Source organism: Nelumbo nucifera, chromosome 3 (genome assembly GCF_055504915.1).
Source record: "Nelumbo nucifera cultivar China Antique chromosome 3, China Antique-T2T, whole genome shotgun sequence".
NCBI classification, from domain to species: Eukaryota; Viridiplantae; Streptophyta; class Magnoliopsida; order Proteales; family Nelumbonaceae; genus Nelumbo; species Nelumbo nucifera.
The window spans coordinates 57,864,750-57,884,231 of record NC_142651.1 but is presented as its reverse complement, the minus strand read 5'-3'; the positions used below and the strand labels follow the sequence as shown (position 1 = coordinate 57,884,231).

Genomic DNA, 19,482 nt, shown 5'->3' with positions numbered 1-19,482 from the left:
TGGTTATCATCCTAGATCGGTAAGGCCATTTAGCAATTGATTTGTTTCAGAAAAAAGAACCAATTTTGCATGTTCAAGATCTCAACAGTTACATCAGTTCAAGTGAAATCACGCTTTTGAATAATATAAACGAGAAACCTCAACTACTGAATTCCTGGAGCTGATTTCATGAAACGCATAGAGTACGGTAGAGGAGTATGGGTTTTATAGGTATTTTTGTAAAAAACAAAAAGTTGAACGAGTATGACATAGGGGGTTCAGTAGTATTTTGATTTCAACACTGGGTTTAAACGTGCTGGTTTTAATGGTAAAGGCGTGGGGGGATTTTCTTTTTCTGAAGGGGAGCTCATAGTCATTTCCCCTTTTTTATTTTTATTTAATTGTAGAAAATAAAAAACAAGACCCACAAACTGCTGGCTGGGCCGGGTCAAACAGTTTAACAGTTCAACCACTTGGGTCAGTGGCTCTTTGACAATTTCAACGGTTTTTCAAAAATGACAGTCCAATCCAAAATCAGACCCAGACCCCTGACCGGTTCTCGAGTTGAACTGTTTAACCGTCCAGTCTAGTTTGATTTTCAAAACAGTGGAAACCACTCAGGATTTTTTACTCACTTTTCCTACCCACTCTCTATTTGCCGTGAATTGGTGCCACACATCTCTATTATGAATTAAAAAATGTGTGACTCCAATTCACTGCAGATAAAGAGTGAGTAGGAAAAGTTAATAAGAAATATGAGCTCCAGTGGTACATATTCCGAGAGGCGACAAAATTGGTTCTAGGGAACAAACACTTAACCATGACTCAGCTATCACATATATCTTCTACAATTCAGATCTATCTGCTGTTTGAAAATCTGGTTTCTTAATTTATTGTTACAGCCATATTTCTTCTTATTTTCCAACAATTACAAGCAACAAGACCTTACGAAATAGCCAATTGACACCTTGTTACCAAAAATTCTATTTTTTCCCTTTCTCCTCTTACAAATGCATGTTCCTTTCAATTAGTAAATAGTAATATGGAAGGAGAAAGTGAGACTTTACCCGGTACTTAATAATTACAAGATTCTTTTTGGCAGTAATATTTACAAGTTAGCTGTAACTATAGTTTAGTCAGTTAGGGGTGGATGCTCAGGCTGTGTACTCAGGAGGTGCTCAATGCTCTGGTACGTTATCCACAAAATTTGGTAGGCAGAGCGTTTCTCTAATCAATCTGCTCAACATTTCAACCTGCAATGAACGAAGTAACTTAAAATAATGAATTAATGATTCATCTTGGCCCAGTAGTGCTGCACTCAAGACGCAAAATTTACCAAGCTATGGTAATCATATCTAGTCATTGGGTCATTGGAACCTATTGCATGGATGATGATTGCAATTAATATGTAATATGCTAATATCTGGTTGGTAAGGTTAAGTAGAAATAGTAATTACTGACATTTGATGGAAAAGTTGATTTCTTGCTCAGATGTTCAAGATACCAGGAGGTTGGTTGTTCCCCCTCTATCTTTTTTCTTTCCCATAACGTTGCGCTTTTGTTTTACTGTTGCTTTTATAGAAGTCAATTAAAGGAACAAACCAAATAGACAGTCATTAGAGATCAAACAACCTACCAGATTGGTGGTTTTCAGGAGTTTCAATTCCCTTGCTGGTGTTTGGCTCGATCGTGGCTTGACTCTGCAAGGGTTAATATGGAGATATTAGCACTCGCAGTTTTGTAATAGGAAATTTCTTTCGTTATCTTTTCTTGGTCCATATGTGAGAGAGCGACAAGTTATGCGTGTGCTTGCATGTTCTCAAATGTGCTGATATGGAGACGATATATTAGCTCAGGGCAGGTCTATTATGTGAACAAATGGGCGTCTAGACGATATATTATCTCCCGTGAATATTTACTAATAAGTACGGGAGATGTTCTCAATGCATGATAGGATGTGCGTGCGAAGCGCCAGTGAGGCACTAGAGGTGTGAGGAGCAGATTCGGTCTCATCTGTTATAAAAGTAATAAATCCTAATTCAATGATAACCAAACCTGAGGTTGGTGGAACTTGCATCTGGTGGAGACCAAAATAGTGTTGATAGGGGTCAGGGAAGTTGGGAAATAGCATCTGGCTGGGATTCTGCATGCCAATGGAGTTTGATGCAGGGTCTGACTGGTTGGTTGCTTGTCCTCTGGATGGGCCAACAGTAGGAACAGGCGGTAAATGAAATGCTGGCATAGGGAGCTTCGGACCCAGATGAGCTGCTGCAGTTGGTGTAGGCATGCCTGAACCAGCTAAAATCGAGTGGAATGGCAGCACTGGTCGACTCATGCCCATCCCCATCCCTATACCCATATCCATGCCCATACCCATTCCCATTCCCATCCCTATCGTTGGCATATATTGCTGGACACCAGGAAACATCATAGGGACCATGCCACATCCCATGGACATCATCTGCAGACATTGGCTAAGTCATAATTTCTTCCATAAATCATGCAGGTATAACTACGAGACAATAAGAAAATTAGATGATCAAAATTTCAAAGAAGATATGCAACATATATCAAAAGGGGAATGGCGTCAATACTCATTAGAAAACTGGCAAAATCTGAGAAGAATTTGATCACAAAATTTTCTGACAAATAATTAAAGAAAGAAATGATTTGGATACTAGGATGACGCATTAGAGATCCTAACAAGATATAACGAGGACTCATGAAACAATGTTTCCCTCCACTAAGGGAAAATTTTATTTTTTATTTATTTTTTCTGAAGAGGAGATACTGTAATTGTTGCAGCAGCTTGCAGAATATTCACATGACTCCAGATGACATGTATCCGTTATTGTATCCCAGGATCCTCTTATACGGTTATTTCTATGAAGAAACATTATCTGTTGATTTTAGCCAGGAGCCAGTGGTGACAGCACCCAACTTTTTCAGTTACTACTTACTGATAAAAAATGAATGCCCTAATTTTAGTAATGTTACGAGATTATGGCAGTGATAACATGAAATTTGTGTTTGCAAAACATGTAGCATATATCCAGTAAAGTTCAACATAAAAGGTTAAACTATCATGTGAGGTATATATTAATTTATTCTTTAAAAGACAGCATGGACAAGTACTGGTCCACCCATACATTATATATTTTGTTGAAATTTAATTAATTATAGTGGAGCCACAAGAATCGAACACCAAACCATTTGATCAACACTATCTTAAGGAATTGTTTAACATAAAAAGCTTAAACTGTTACATGAGTTACCTAAATAGATGTTTATTATCTAACAAATATAATGATGCATATACAAATTCATACAGGGCATCATACTGGTTTATATTAATTTCACGAAGAACAGCATAAGTATAGATGTTCAGAATCTGACTAACTAACCAATTGGAGCATTTCTCGTGGGGTACATAGCTGGTTTGTGGTGTGTGTTTGCGTGTGCGCGAATGAGGAGAACACACACATACCTGCACTTGTAACTGAAGTGATTTCAAATACTCAATTGCCTCATCCAGCATTGAAGCCTTGTCTGACTGAAATTCGGAATAGGAAAGTTAGAAATAAGATGTATAACTTCCAATTTACATAATTGTTTCTACTGTACATAAGTATAACCTTGTTGCATCGGGGTATGAGTTCTTGCAATGCCTTCATCTTCTCGTTTATCCTATCTCGACGTCTCTGCGTTATAAACTTATAATAACAGAATGAATATTATTTATTCACACCAGGGGAATCAATTCCATTACCATGTAAATAACAATATATAAGAAGAATAAACATACCCTCTCTGAAAGATTGTGAACCTCTGCAGCACGACCTTTTCTTGCAGCTGTTGATCCACGAATTTCTTTCTTCTTATCCATGATTTCATATTCAACATCCTTTTTGCAACAAAAACCAACTACTCAAATAACAAAAAAAAAAAAAACAGAAAATAATAAATAAGAGGAAAAAAGGAATATGTTGTAATGCATTTGATGAGGGGCAATTTGGTCCTTTTGCCCTCCAGTGATATTATGCCACGTGGCAATCCTGAACCATTGCTTAATACCTCAATGCTACATACATAAGACTGGTTTGTAGGCACCTCGGCTAGCTCAGGACTAGGTCGGCCAGCCCAAGACCAGGTCAGCCAGCTTAGGATTAGGTCGGCCAGCCTAGGACCAAGTCGACCATCTTAAGATCAAGTTCGCCAGCCCAGGACCAAGTTGACCATCTCAGGACTAGGTCGGCCAGCCCAGGACCATGTTGGCTATCTCAAGACCAGGTCATCCATCCTAGGACGAGGTCGGCCATCCTAGTTCCAAGTGTAGGCAGGTCGGCCATCTCAAGACCAGGTCGACCATCATAGGATCAAGCTAGGGACCTTGGAATGAGGGACGATCTCTCATCTTTGACCTGACTGAAGCGTGGCTGGCGACCTACACGACATGGTGGCTGACCCCCATCATGAGTGAGCTATCGTCTCTGAATCGTCTAGGATCATATTGCCCCATCGATGAAGCTAACTCCCGCCCAACCCGCTTTGGATGCAACCGGGTGACTTCTATCACTTTAAGTGGAAATCGCCTCTGAGTGAGGTGGGCCAATAACCCATATCCCCCTAGAGATACCGATTGTGTAGTGTAAAGCCCATGGCAACCTGTGCCTATATAAAGGTGTCCCATTGATTAGAGAAGGTATGCACGAACCTGTGCCTATATAAGCATCGGAGTGCCCACCCTGACTAAAGCAACCTGGGTACTTTGAGACTATTCTCTTGCAACTCAACCAGGCGACCTCACCAACCTGACATCCTGTCCTCCAATAGAGAGCACCAGATCGCATAACATCAATTGGCACCATCTATGGGAACCCCTACATTAAAGCCAAGTTCTGACCAACCCATTAAGCGTTAAGATTTGGCATCAATCAAGGAAAACAACAATAACAATGCCTGGATCGAAGGAACCCCCGCAGGGGACAGAATAAGAATCACTAGTCCGGACAAGTTCCAATAGTCTCACTCGCATAGAATCTCCTAACCCTGATAGTGGGTCGCCCCATGGGTCGAGCCCTTAATGCTCTCCGTGAAAGTTGATGGCCAACAAACTATGAAGCCGCTCCTGCGGGTCGAACCCTCCAAGGTTCACATGGGAATTGACGGCCAATAGATTGTGGAGCCACCCCCGCAAGTCGAACCCTCCATGGTTCCCATGGGAGTTGACGACCAACAGACTATGGAACCACGACAGTAGGTTAGCCATACCGAGGTGATGAGGTGTGTATAGGCCGAGGTGCTAAGAGCAAATTGGCCTATTCAAATTTCGGCATGGTCAAGCCCGCGTAAGAGATAACCCGATTCCGCCGACTTGACCTGACTCATGATACACACACTTTGGCGAAAATCTACAAATGGAAATCCAAAATGCATTTAGCATTAAGGCTCCCTCGTCGACATCATTCTCTCTGCTATCCACCACCTCGGTTTCAGGCTCCACAATGACCTCGTCGGCCATCCCTTCGAGGATTGGCTTGAGGGACATTGCGTAGAAGCCTATGAGTGGAGTGACCTAAGGAAGCAATGGCATAGTGAAGCCCTTCTTGAGGGTGGGCACGACAAACTTCTCTCTTGAGGTGCTTGGGCGAACGGAACTCCTCGATGACTACATCCCTAGCTCGATGAATGCCCTCAGAGGACTCACTTCACCTCTCCTCATGTTGATGAGTTCGTTCTTGTGCCCCGGTGGTCAAGATGGTGATGTCCTGCGTAGTTTCGCATTCAACGCTTAGACTCTTCCAACTCGGGTGAGCAAACAAGGTCAACACCAATGAACCAACAGAACTCACTTCGAGAGGGGCCAATTGATGAGGGGCGATTTGGCCCTCCAATGACATTGTGCCACATGGCGATCCTGAAATGTTGCTTAACACCTTGGTGCCACCTAGGCAAGGCCAGTTTGTAGGCACCTCGGCCCAAAGCTAGGTCAGTTAGCTCAAGAGTAGGTTAGCTAGCCTAGGACCGGGTTGGCTAGCTTAGGACTAGGTCAGCCATCTCAGGACCAGGTCAGCCAGCCCAGGACCAAGTTATCCAACTCAAGACCAAGTCGGCCAGCCCAAGATTAGGTCGGCCATCTTAGGACTAGGTCAACCAGCTAGCCTAGGACCAGGTCGGCCATCTCAAGACCAGGTGTAGGTAGGTCAGTCATCTCAGGACCAAGTCGGCCATCGCAGGATCAAGCTAGGGACCTCAAAATGAGGGACGACCTCTCACCTCTGACCTGGATGAAGCGCGATCAATGACCTGTATGACGTTGTGGCCAACCCCCATCATGAGTGGGTTATTGTCTCCAAATCTTTCGGGATTACATCGCCCCGTCAACAGAGCTAACTCCCACCCCACTCGCTTTTGAGGCAATCGTGTCAGTTTTATCGCTTTACGTGGAAACCACTTCTGAGCGAGGTGTGTCGATAAACCACGTCCCCTCGGAGATCTCAGGAATGTAGCATGAAGCCCACGACAACCTGCGCCTATATAAAGGTGTTCCATTGATTAGAAAAGGTACACACAATTTAACTCTCAAGCATTCTAGCTCTCACAATAATTCTTCGTTGACTTAAGCATCAGAGTGCCGACCCCAAGTAAAACAACCTGGGTACTCTAATACTATTCTCTTGTAGCTTGACTTAGTGACCTCACCAATCTAACATCTGAATTGTCCTCCAGCAGGGAGAACCAGATCACGCAACATCAGTATTCATCTTATAAAATGAGACTTGACACTGACCGCATTATACAAACAACAAAGAACTTTTTAATTGGTAAATCCACATATCAACACCAACAGGGAAAATGGGATGCAACTTAGACTAGTTGAGTGGGAGTGAGTTTTAACCTAGCTCAACCTTAAAACTTAAATGTCAGGCTCGGGCCTAGTCCAATTCGAGGCCAAGTCTGACTTTACCAACCCAGGCCCATCTTGAGTTTAAGGCAGTTTAGGCCAGGCTTAGTTAGGCTTCGGTGGATAAAGTATTAAGTTGGGTTTGAAAGGATTTTTGAATATGTTTTAGGGAGAATGACGATTCAGCCCAGGGTCAGAATTTGTAGGCTCAAAGTACATTTGGGGTAGGTGCCAGCTCGGAATTGATGCTAATTCACGGGCGGTTATGGGCGCATAGAGTGTGAATTTTTGACCTTTTGAATGTTTACAACTCTACAATGGAAATCAGAAATCTGCATTGGGCCTATTTGTACTTCTCCGTATATTTTATACATCTACAGGCTTTGTAACTCAATTTAAGAGTAAAGTAAAATAGAAATAATCAACTGATGGTGGTTCAATTGTTGAATCTCTGACTTGCTAGAGTAGAGACATTGAATCAAATCCTGCTGCCACTAGGGCTGGAGGGGTTAAGGGAGGGGTAAGGGTTACCCCTGTTGTGTAGCCTAATGAAGTAAAAAAGAAAAAAAGATGTAAAACGGAAATATGTACAAATGATATTAACAAATGCATTTATTACATATTTTATACATGTATACATTCATATATAATATATACAATTAAAAAATTATTTCTATATAAATAAAACGCATGTGTATATTGTATTTGCTTGTGCATGGATATGAATTTAGACTCACCATATACATCTTGTAAATAATTAGATATACTTTAGAGTGCACATCATGATGGCCATATATATGTAACTTACAGACATACATACACATCATAAACACGTAATATACACATATATTATAAGCACACATATCATATAATGCCAGGAGGGCTTAGGCTATCCAAGGCCTTCAACCCAAGCCAATCTGAGTTTTACGTTGGGCCTACGTTGTTTTGGCTTAGGCCCACTCTGAATCTCTGAAAGCTCAAGCCTAATCCATGCAGAAGCTTGGGTTGGGTTCACTCAAGTTGCAGCCCTAAGAACAATAATACAATATATTAAAAATGCTCTTGTGATAAATGAAGTAAAATACAAATAGATAAACAAGATGAGAAAAACTACTTTGGGAATGTCACCACAAGTTTAGAACTTGATTTAAGTTAAATTTTCTCTCTTCCTTTAAGCCATCTGTGGAAGTTAATGCGCTTTAGAGTGCTCCAGATGAATCTAGCATTTTGTAGAATGGTTATAGAAAGAGAATAGAAAGACTCTTCGAGATAGTGGTAAATCTTTGGTTGTTGTGAACTCTTTTTTGCAAATGCATGTAAAGTGAGTCTAGGTGATTGTGGTGAATTAAAGTAGATACATTGTTTAGGTATAGAGAAATTAATTTTTCTTTAAAGATTGAGAAGAATATGATACACCCTGTATCGATGTATTTTATCGTATCATTGGGTTTCTGATACACCTCATAAACAAAGGTGTTTTCAGGAAACTAATTTTGTATTAATTAAACAATATAAAATCATGTGTAAAAATGAAATTTAAAAAAAAATTAAAAAATAAAACATGTAGGTGCATCAATATTATAAATCATGTATACTCATATATGGCTGTACTAAAAGAGAAACAAGACAAGAAAAGGAAGACAATATAAGAGACGCACAAAAAACGGGGACAAATTAAAAGGTTTGAGAGTCCATGAATACAAAGGGAAGTTAGTACGGGCCTTTGTAGCTATACATCTCCATGTCTGCCTACTCTCTTGGCAGTGTAAATGACAATCATATAATGCGTTGGTGAAAGTTTATGTTTGAATACACCCCAAGCAGGAGTTGCTGGACTAGTGTTAAAGGTTTTGTGTGTATCAGTGACATTATGATGTACTTATTAACGAAGCTAATTATGGTATCAGAATTCTATAAATCCTGAAGGTAAAACTAGCAGTGTTATTAGGGTTTTCTTACAAACCAACGTTGGTTTCAGGCCATAACATTACTTCTCAGTGGCTTTTGTTTGGAACGTACCAATAAACTGTTGTCAGGGCACATGGTATGCAGGTTCCATTATGAAAAATTTTAAATGTCTGGTTATATGTGTTAGAGATATTGGTTAGAAAATTTTAATGAATTCACATTTTCAGCAACAACAGGATTGTGATGCATTAGTTGATTGATTTAAAATTTAAAAATGCCAATTTCTACAATACCGTAAAACATGACACCTGGAAGCTTTGGCCAATCAAAACCCACAATTTTTTTTTTATATAAGTATAGTTGAATTTGAATGAAGATTACTTGATTGATTGCAAACTTGCAATGGGATAGCACCGAGGGAGGTATCATAATCGGACTCTACTATTCAATGTGCTGATGTGTCTTGCAATGAGGACGTCACAGGATTCTGATGCGACTGCCATGACAGCAGATGTGTACAAGCACAGCTCCCAACCCGTGAAAACCAGTAATATTAACAGTAAAAGTCAAATTATAGGGTGTCTTTTATGAGAAAGGATTAGCTTATTGCAATGGCTGTTCAACAAGCCATGGACCAATGATAACACCCCGCACCAACTTTTTAATATATGAGGCCCACAATCATGTGTTTTATCACTTGCGTGGGATGTTATCATTGGTTCCATAGGCTGTTACATATGACAATGATGTTGAGCTTAAGTTTCAAATGGAATTTGTGATAACTACATTTAAATTTGATTTATTAATATATGGATTCAAATCAAATAGTATCATCAGATTTGGATCATGGAATTCCAATGTTAAATAAATTAATAAGTTAGATAAAAATGATTAAAATTTAAACTATTAAATCATTGATAAAATGTAATAAAAATGATCTTGATGTTGTATATTATAAATAAAATGAATTAAAATTTGTTAATTGCCGGTGAGTGAAAATACTGTTCATTTCATATGATATAAAATGAATTTTGAGCCACCCAACCTCTCTTGTATTAGCTTAGCATCCCACTTTATGACAACAACTCTCATTAAGAGAGGAACTGAGATTTCTGAGGTTTCTTCATTATGTAAGTTTTTAGATGCTAGTAGGACCCTTAGAATTTTATGAGATTTAAAATTATGATTCTTTAGCAAATGTCATTGTCGTATTATTCATCATCTCAGGCTTGTCCCAACCAAATGGGATCGGCTATTCTTTAGTAAATATATTTATTATGCATGGGATCTGGTATAAACACAAATGTTTAAATCAAGAATGAACACGTGAGTGTCATGGGGCCACACTCCTGCCAGATCTGGACTCTATGATCATCCCTATCTGTACCTGACAATTAATTATAATTGAATGAAAACTATACTGTCAGTGGATTTGGTCCGACCCAGATCAGGGGATGCTTGATCCCAATTTGACAAGCAATATGCAGAACTAGTTTCAAACCAGGCCTATAACGCCTATAACGTCTAATGGAATCAATAAAATACCATTTTACCCTTTGTGGTGGAGATTAGTGTTGAGTTTAGAAGATCCACACCACTACAACTGGTTACCTGGTGGTTCTGGTCCTTAATTTTCTAATTCTACTCCTACAACTGGTTTAGTGACTCACATGGTCTCCAAGTTCATGAACATCATTAGCCTTTGTTTAATTCCGACGAATTAAAGCACGCAGAACCCTATTTTTCCTAAATTTGCTTCTAATACTCAATTTGAATTCAAGTCTTTGCCTTCCATGCTTAAAAGTTAAAACTCCATTTCCAGGATTATCCGTAGCTAGGGCCAAAATCCCTTTGGAAAGCTCGGTTTCGGACATTCAAACATCAAAGAGCTTTTGAGGAACCGGCCATAAGTAGGACAAATTTATATGTGAGTGAACCAATAATCCAAAGAAGCCCTACGCAAGCTGATATGTCAAATCCTGCCCATGGTTTGCCCCAAACTAACCACATATAGGAATTCAAAGAGAAGTTTTCTATTGGAGGCAGGATCTTCGAGACTACGATGAAAATTCTAGCCAACGCTGCCGAAACTGTCTATTTGGGTCAATTTTTTTTATGGGAATTGGAACCTACAACCTAGCAAGTTTAGTGAGTACTTCATTGTTCGAAATCCTTCATGCTTGGCCATCATTTTCGATTCCTCTTTGAACTGAGGAGCTCCACATTCCTGCCAAAATACTTGAGAAGCTACTGTACTGGAAGCTCTCCACAATGGCCTGCTTGACCATGCATGTTCGAACTGTTAAGTGGGGCCAATTTGATGGAAATAGGCTTTTCTTGGCAGGGCCTATAATGGGTCAAAGCACCAACACCAAGCGACGATATGGCAATCCAAGTAATGGAGACTGTTGTGTTGCCTACGGCAGCATGTTCAGTCATCTCAGAAAAAAAGTGTCAGTTCGACTCATCAGAAGGCAAACTTCAAAACAGGTTTTACAAAGTTAAAAAGAAAAAGTCAGCCTATGAAGTGAATAGTACTCATTGGACAAATAATAAACCTGGTCAGCCTATAATTTTGGCAGCCTATAATTTTGGGAGACCGGTGGGACCAGGTGTCATAATGGGGAATGCATGCCATGTGCATTTAATGACTAACGTGGGATATTATCATTGGTTTCACAGCCCTATCACAAGTGAACTCTTCGCGCCATCAAGTGCCATCAGGGTGCCCACAACATGCCATCTAAAGCTAGCTTGCAACATGGGTCGGGTTGGCCCGAATCCAACTCTAACCAAATCCAAATTAATCGGGTTAGGATTGAAATTTATGAACTCGACTTTATTTTGGATTGGATTAGGATTAATCCTTTGGACAACCCGATCCAACCTGAATCCAATATATATATATATATATATATATATATTCATTGGTTTGTTTAGATGTATGATAATTGAAAGGACTTTGGCACAAGAACTCACTCTATGATTGCGTCAAGGAATTTTCGGCCCTTATGCTTGAGATCACCGATATATCAGAGAAGGACTTGTTCTTCAATTTTGTGGATGGTCTAAAACCATGGGCAGAAATAGAGCTTTAGCGACAAAACATTCAAGATCTTGCAACAGGCATGGCCATAGATGAACAACTCATTGACATGAGACTAGCGGGTGACGATAAGCCTCCAAGCTTGCGTGCTCCTGACTTGAGTGGGGGAAACAAGCAAGCAAGCCCCTCACAGGAGAAGCGGCCTCACTACAACAAGCCAACTAAGTATCATAAAGGGAAGAAGCCACAAGGAGACTACAACACCTACACGTACAAGAGGTCGACTACACCATCACAACCATTTTTCATTTTCAATGAAATGCACTGGACAAGTGATTGCCCTACAAGGAAGAAACCCAATGCCCTCATTGCCAAGCTCAGTGATGATGAACAAAGTGATGAGGACAAGCATGCTTTGACGCCAAGGGTTGGCACCCTCCAACTACTCAATGCCATGGTAAAGAAAGATGCCACATTTAAGTGGCCCAACAAAACCCACAAGGGGCTCAAATATGCTGACATTACCCTTAGCGGGAGGTCGACTCAAGCTCTAGTAGACACGAACACGACACACAACTTCATTTTACTCGCTGATGCTAGACGACTTAGCTTGGCTATATCCAAACAGGTAGGGTGGATCAATGGTCAACTCCGGTGCCAAGGCAACAACAGGCATGGCTCGTGGAGTAAAGCTCCAAGTAGGACCTTGGAAGGGAAGCATCAACTTATCTGTGGTACCCCTGGATGATTTCCAAGTTGTCATCGGGATGGAATTCCTAACAAAAGCGGAAGCAGCCCTAATGCCACACGTTGACCACCTCATCTTGGATTTGCGCTCTCCTTGCATCCCAGTGGCAACTGTGGTGAAGGTACTTGGGAAGCAAGTTTCAGTACTTAGAGGCCCGATGTACAAAATCGCAGTACGGCCTGTGGACCATCGGGCCGGCTCAAAATCATGCCAGGCCGCAGGCGGCATGGCCCGATGTACACCTTTACAGTTGTACCAGGAAGAAGACACCATTAGTGCCAATGCCATGTCAACAACAGAGACGCCCACTCTAGCATCTCACACCAACACTAGGACAGACCAGGAAGTCATCATCAAGAAGTGGTCTCTACCAAAGTCGTTCCAACACCAATGTTAGTGCAACAACTACACAACGATAAAGATACCAAGAAGACCCAAGGCCGTCTCCAACAAACTCATATACTACCAGACCAACATGGAAGAGAGAGTGCCAACCACTCGAGATAGGGACCACAACCCAACTCGACCTCGACCCAACACCATTAGTAGCCCTTGGAGGAAACCCCTTTGGGAAAACATTAATGGCACCAATGCCCCAAGAATCCAAAGCATCATTTTGACCCAACCCTGGCCTTAACTTCTCCAATCATCAAATTAGAACACCCAAAATCTTACTTTGAAGCAAATAGGAAAGGAATTAACTTGGTAACTAGCCGTAGGTTCTCCCACAATCAAGAGCACCTTCAAGCCTTCCACCCAACCTCGTACCAGGGCCTTGGAAGAAACAAAGTTCATGGAGCAGCCGACGAATCCTCCTTCATCAGTAATAGATCCAAGCAACCAGAATAAGCAAGTCTTCGAGGACGAAGACATAATTGAGTGAGGGAGATCGTCACAAATAAACTCTTTGTCGCGCCATCAAGTGCCATCATCGTGCCCACGACATGCCAACTACACGTCATCAAGTGTGTCTTGGGTAGGGCAATACTAGTATTTTGTATGGGAGAAATGCTAATAGCATTATAGTAATTACTAGTATTATTTTTCAATACTTTGATGTTTCCTTTTGTCATTCCCCCAAAAGCTTAAGATATTCTTTGAGGGAAGGTAGGTAGCCGAGTGAACTAAGAACATGTAAAGGTTAAGCACGAGGTCCCTTCGACACTGAACTATGTACTTATGCTTGCACAAGGTCCCTTCGAGTGCCGCACGGGGCCATATCAACTAGCCCCATGATACTATGTCATTGGCTCATTGCCTTCATCTAATCCAATCTCAAGGGGTTGACTCTCAAATTCACTTTATATTAATGTTTTAAAAAACTGACCTGGAACGAACCACTTTTATCACTGGTTTTTAGGTCAGCGGTTCAAACGGATGATCCGTTTCAATTTAAAAAGCAAAAAAAAATTAAATAATTGAAATAAAAAATGATCAAAAACTATTGTCTGGATCAAACTGGTCAACATTTTGATCACCCTGATCAATAGGTTGCTGACCAAGTCAACAGTTTTTTGCCAAGATATGGGTTAAAGGTGAAACGGAACCGGTTGTTTGGATAGTTTCTAGGTTGAACAATCTCACTGTCTGAGTCAGCGGTGGTTTGAAAACCATGCTTTATATTGCCAATTGAGAGATAACTCAATTGATTTTTTAGCTGATCTGCTCAAGCATAGACACGGATTTGATTCCCACTTTTTTTTTAGCGGGGGGGGGGGGGTGATATTAGTGTTGTGCCTGTTCTAGCAATTGCAAAAAAAAAAAAAATCCATTTTTTGTTAATTATATCATCACCCCTGTTTTGACCCTAACAAAAATCTGACATTCCGTTTTGAAAAAAAAAAGGTATAAATACCTTCTATTAATTTCCTTAAGAAAAATGTGATGTAATATATTATTTTTATATCATCACCCCTGAGTTCTCTTTCTCTTTCTCTCTGGCCTTTTCTTCCCTCCTGTCTCTTCCTTTTCTTCTTTTTTCTCTCCTTTTTTTTTTCCTTTCTCTCACTTTCATCTTCTCTGCCGCAGGTGAACGGGAGAGGAGCCATATCAGTTCGCCAATTGCTTTGTTCTTTATTTATTCTTCTATTTCTTCTCCTCTTTCATTCTTCCTCTATTTCTTTCCTTCCAGGGGTGCTCAAAGACAAAAGAAAAAAGTTACAATATGGAAAATAACGAAGAGGAGATGCATAGATGTGTTTACACCTCCCGGACGATCTTCCAAATACTAGATGTTGATGTCACGCTGATGTCATGACAATCCAGCAATCATTCATTGTAATCTTTCTCCTCATCTCAAGTGCCATTTTTTCTTGCACCTGTTATGCATCAAGAAGCCTTAACCCCACCTCAAAATATATAGCAGAGCACCCCAGGTAAGAGCAATTGTATGACCTAATTCAACCTTTCCGCTTTTAATAGCTTGATCCAATGCCAAGGGAATTGATTCAGCACTAATATTACCATAATTTTCCAATTTTGATATAATTCATTCCTGTGGATCTCCTAAACGTGCTGCAAGCCATCAATATATGTGTAGGTCAAAACTATACAAGTCATCCTCATTAATTACCATCGCAGGCTTGTACCAATACAGCATCAACAGATTTTTCTGCTTGTATAACCAAATCAAGCCTGTTAATCTATCTTCACCTGAAATAACTCGATTGATTACCAATGCCAGTGCAAGCAGGTGTTTTCAAATTTTGAGATTTAAACTGTGAGACGATCTCAAATCCGTCTAAATTCCAGCTAGGGACCGAGTCAGGATTTTATGTTAGGGGCGCCAGAAGCTAATATTGATTGGGGGAGAGGAGAAAAAGTTTATAAACATGAATAGAGTCAAAATATAAGTCGAATATCATTAGGGATTGTGGGAACTTTTAAGGGGGTGGGGAGGGGAAGACTCCCCTATGCTGCACCCTGGTTCCACCCCAGGTTCTAGCATCACACCGCCATTGGAAATTTGGTCCTAGGATTCGAAGTGATTGGAACTTGTTGAAGACATCCTAAATGCCTCCATTACATCTGCTCTCCATGTAACAGCACTGACCATCCATTCTTAAACGCCTCCATTTCATTTTTCTCCATCATTTCATCATCAGTCAATTCATTTATAGAATAATTTAGGGAGAAGTATACTGTAGCCCAATAAAGAATTGGGAAAAGTACCGACAGGTTTAATGTAGATTCCTGATTTCCACTGTAGAATTATAAATATTCAAAATATCAATAATTCATATGTTATGCACCAATGTTCGCCTATGAATTAGCATCAATTAGGAGATGACACTTATCCCAACAATATTTTGGGCCTATACATTCTGACCCTGGGCTGAAACGTCATTCTCCCAATTTATTTTGTTTCAATCTGGTGTCTAACGTTCGAGCCAGAACAAGGAATAACTGTCAAACCCGTTACACTTCCTATTTCCTAACCCACCAAATCTATAATCTCCATTGTCTTTGTAGTTTTAAAGTTGCAATGTCAAATCTGAAGGCGTGTGGTATATGCTAGTGTTTAAGCGTATTTTGGCAAAAATGTACAAAAATTTAACAAAAGGGTGATATTTACATATTATTTTTAAACATTAGAGGTGGTTTTGTTAGATTCAGAATACAGGGACGATTTATAGGATTGTCAAAAAAATACAGGGGAGGTTTTTCTGATTTCCCAAAAACACCCAAATCATTGTCTTCCCACACCACGAAAAGGCTATCGACCAAGATGCTACGGTACCACGTGTTATTGCACGATCACTTGGCTGTTGGCTTCCCTCTCTGCCAATACAGTACTAATCTGCTTTCCCCCTGAAGCCCATTTCGGATCTCCTACCACCTCTGTCCTTCCTATACGTGTTACGTCTTACGTGTAAAAGTCTAATCTATATGAGTTCCTCTGACGCTAACAACAGAACAATAACGGTCAGATCATGACCAGAGACACCTTTCAGGGCTGTCAGATGTTCGCATAACTGTGGGCCCCAAAACATGGACTGACTGATTCTCGGTGCTATTCCCTAATTCGCTGCGGCTCCAAATTGTGGGGCCATCAAGAATTTATTCTGATCTAATGGCAGTTAAGTGCCTGCAGTGTACTAGACGAATCCCCGGGCTCACTTGAACCCGTTCCCTCTGAGCCACAAATACACAAGGACCACAATTAACGCTACGTATCTAGAGACTAGACTAGACAAACCCTTCAACACCGTCTGATGCTAGCATTATGTTTAGAAGATGTGCAGCACGCACTGCGCATGATAGATGCAACCAACAACAGACGAGCAACGCCAAAAAAGACGTGAAGAAGAATACCTACCTCGCCATGGCGGTCATTATTGTAGTCTCTCCTCGACTTCCTTTTCCGGTCATCCGTCGGCGGCTTCATTGACGGCTCCACGCTTGCGCCGGAGGCGCCAGAGGACGACGCCATGGTTCGGTCACAGCTCAATAACTCTCTAGTAGCATCAGCCGCTGCGGCTCCATCACCGCTCATACTTTCGCTCCGCAGATTGCCGCTAGAAAACTCCGCTGTCGTTCTTGATGCTTGCGCAACCGCCGGTCTGATCGCTGCCATTGGCGTGTCGCTCGAATCAATAACCGTCGTTTCTCTCACCGCCTTATTGGCATTCGACGGCTTCGCTTCGCCTTTCCCCTTCGGCAACGAGAAATGCATGAAGCGCTGGAATTTGGCAGCCGAATCCAGTTCTGCACGCGTTGCAGGTGGGATTGGTGGCCGAGGAGCTGCTGGATGTTTATTTTCTGGCCGTCTTTCTGGAATCTGACTACCATTGGACGGAGTGGGATATACGATATCAGTAGTGAATGAATCTTCCAAAGGATAATGCAACCAAGAAGCCGTCTCGTCTTCCTGCATGAAGACTGGATTAACTACTGCTTCTTTCTCGGACGATATTGTAGCAGTTGTTGCGGCCGTAGTTGTTCGAGTCTCCTCAGCCGACGATCCTTCGGCAGGAATAACAGCATCAAATTTTGGCAGGGATTTCCTGAGAGATCGCTGGCTCTGCATAACTATTTGACCATTTTGCCAAAGAAGCTCTACTACCTCATCTTCAGGACTGTTTTACACAGAAGAATCCACTGAAATTTAGAAAAGAAAAATCCTAAAAATTTTGGCTTATTTTAATGTCTACCAAAAAGCTCGAAGTTTACATACACTGTGAATTTATTCTGCCTATATAACCCCCAAGAGGTTGTGATCGCATCGTCTTCCATCTCAAAATCCGGAGTAGAGAATTTCATTGTCTGCAACAAAAATCTTTAAAAAGAATAAAACAAGAACAAGTAAAGCATTAAAAGAAAAAGAAAAAGCAAAACCACAAATATCAGAACCGATTAATTCGATTAAATTAAAAAAAAAAAATAATTACCGGAAATGCTTCTTAGTATGAAAACTGGAAATTCACGAGCTTCAGAGGTGAAGGAGACAATATAGCAAGAAAATTGTGCGAATAGCTAGAGTGACAAGATCGAAGAACTGATCACATGGCTGGCCACAAGATCAGTAGGAAGCGATCATTCAGTAGTTCACTTCGTCGAATTTTTCATCCATCCATCCCTTTTTCTTCGTATCGATCAACGACAGCTCTGAACTCTGAAGCCTGAACTAGAGGTGTTGTCCAAAGTTAAACGATGATCTCTCCTTGTTTGCTCCTCTATTTGCGTCTTCATGACCAATCAAAGATAAGCAAGCTATCCCTCCCCTTCTGCTTTCTCTCTCTCTAAATACATTACTTTTTTGTATCCATCGATATATGTTGTCCTGTTGGCGGCTAACAGCCTTTCCTGTTGGGAGAGTTTCTGGGTTGGGCACGTTCACAGCACATCAGTAATTCACGGGCATACTTTTGTTTTTACTCAAAAAAATCAGAAGGCAATTACCAATTTGCCCACTTTCAGGGTAACGTGCCCAACCCTGAAACTCTCCCAACAGGAAAGCTGTTGGCCAACAGCCAAAGTTTTTCCAAATTTAGCAACACAAAAGTTCGGTCTTTGAATGAGAGTTCACATCTGCTGCAACCGTCGTCATAGCATTTTCATGCGACCACCAATAACGCATTAACAGTTGGACACCATCCCCGTTGGTTGGTTATAAGAGTTCACTTTTGCTGTGATGTGTCATAGCGCAGCGCTGTGACACCGTAGTAGCAAATGTGGTTTGTGATTAATTGCTTATAAAGGGTGGCCCAGGAATTCAGGAAATGCCGTGAGCCTGTGACTATGATTTTGTGAATAGGGGCGTGTTTGGGAGGGTTAAAGCGTTGATTATTGAGTTGAAACCAGTCTCCCATAATGTCCTACAGCACATCTCTGCCGTGTATTAGAAACATCTCCGGATGATACGTTATCAGTTTTGATATTATCATCGGGAGATATTCCCAATACACGGTGGAGATGTGTTATGCGATGTTGTGGGAAATTATCTTGTGGGGGGCTGATTTGAACTCTACATGAGACCAAATCAACCCCCCACAAGATTTGCCCCTACAACGTCCCACAGCACATCCCGGCCGTGTATTGGGAATATCTCCCTATGATAATCTCAGAAATGATGATGTCATCACCGGGAGATGTTCTCAATACACGGCAGGGATGTACTGTGGGATGTTGTGGGGGGCTGATTTGAACTCATTGTATGTAGGGATGCCAATAGGGCAGGTGCGGGTAGAGTTTTTGTGGATTCTCCCCGAATCTCCCAACCCATACCCACTACAGGTTGGATTTATAGAATCTAAACCCTAGTTAGCTACACATGAAAATGCAAAACCCTTCTTGATTCTATACTTTCTCCATTTGAGGGTGGCATGGGTTAATTAATAGGTCGGACACACAGAATCCAAATCTTTTATTTTTTTTGTTATTTTCTATTATATATAA

At 41.1% G+C, this 19,482-nt stretch overlaps 1 protein-coding gene across 3 annotated transcripts; it reads right to left on the bottom strand.

Annotated features, from left to right (window-relative positions):
- Window positions 1–827: 827 nt before the first annotated feature.
- Window positions 828–18,335, bottom strand: LOC104602135 (transcription factor PIF1-like). Of its 3 annotated transcripts, none has more exons than XM_010265721.3 (9): window positions 17,976–18,335; window positions 17,762–17,863; window positions 16,904–17,663; window positions 3,785–3,883; window positions 3,615–3,680; window positions 3,467–3,532; window positions 2,035–2,440; window positions 1,616–1,679; window positions 828–1,232 (listed from the first exon to the last, which is right to left on the bottom strand). In XM_010265721.3, the coding sequence occupies exons 2-8, from the start codon at window positions 17,845–17,847 to the stop codon at window positions 1,639–1,641; spliced, it is 1,524 nt and encodes a 507-aa protein (XP_010264023.1). In that variant the 5' UTR covers window positions 17,848–17,863; window positions 17,976–18,335; the 3' UTR covers window positions 828–1,232; window positions 1,616–1,638. The 3 variants fall into 3 exon arrangements, with proteins under 3 accessions (XP_010264023.1, XP_010264020.1, XP_010264021.1); XM_010265718.3 differs by having other exon boundaries at window positions 926–1,232; window positions 3,615–3,692; XM_010265719.3 differs by having other exon boundaries at window positions 926–1,232; window positions 3,615–3,692; window positions 17,762–17,850; window positions 17,976–18,262.
- Window positions 18,336–19,482: the final 1,147 nt, after the last annotated feature.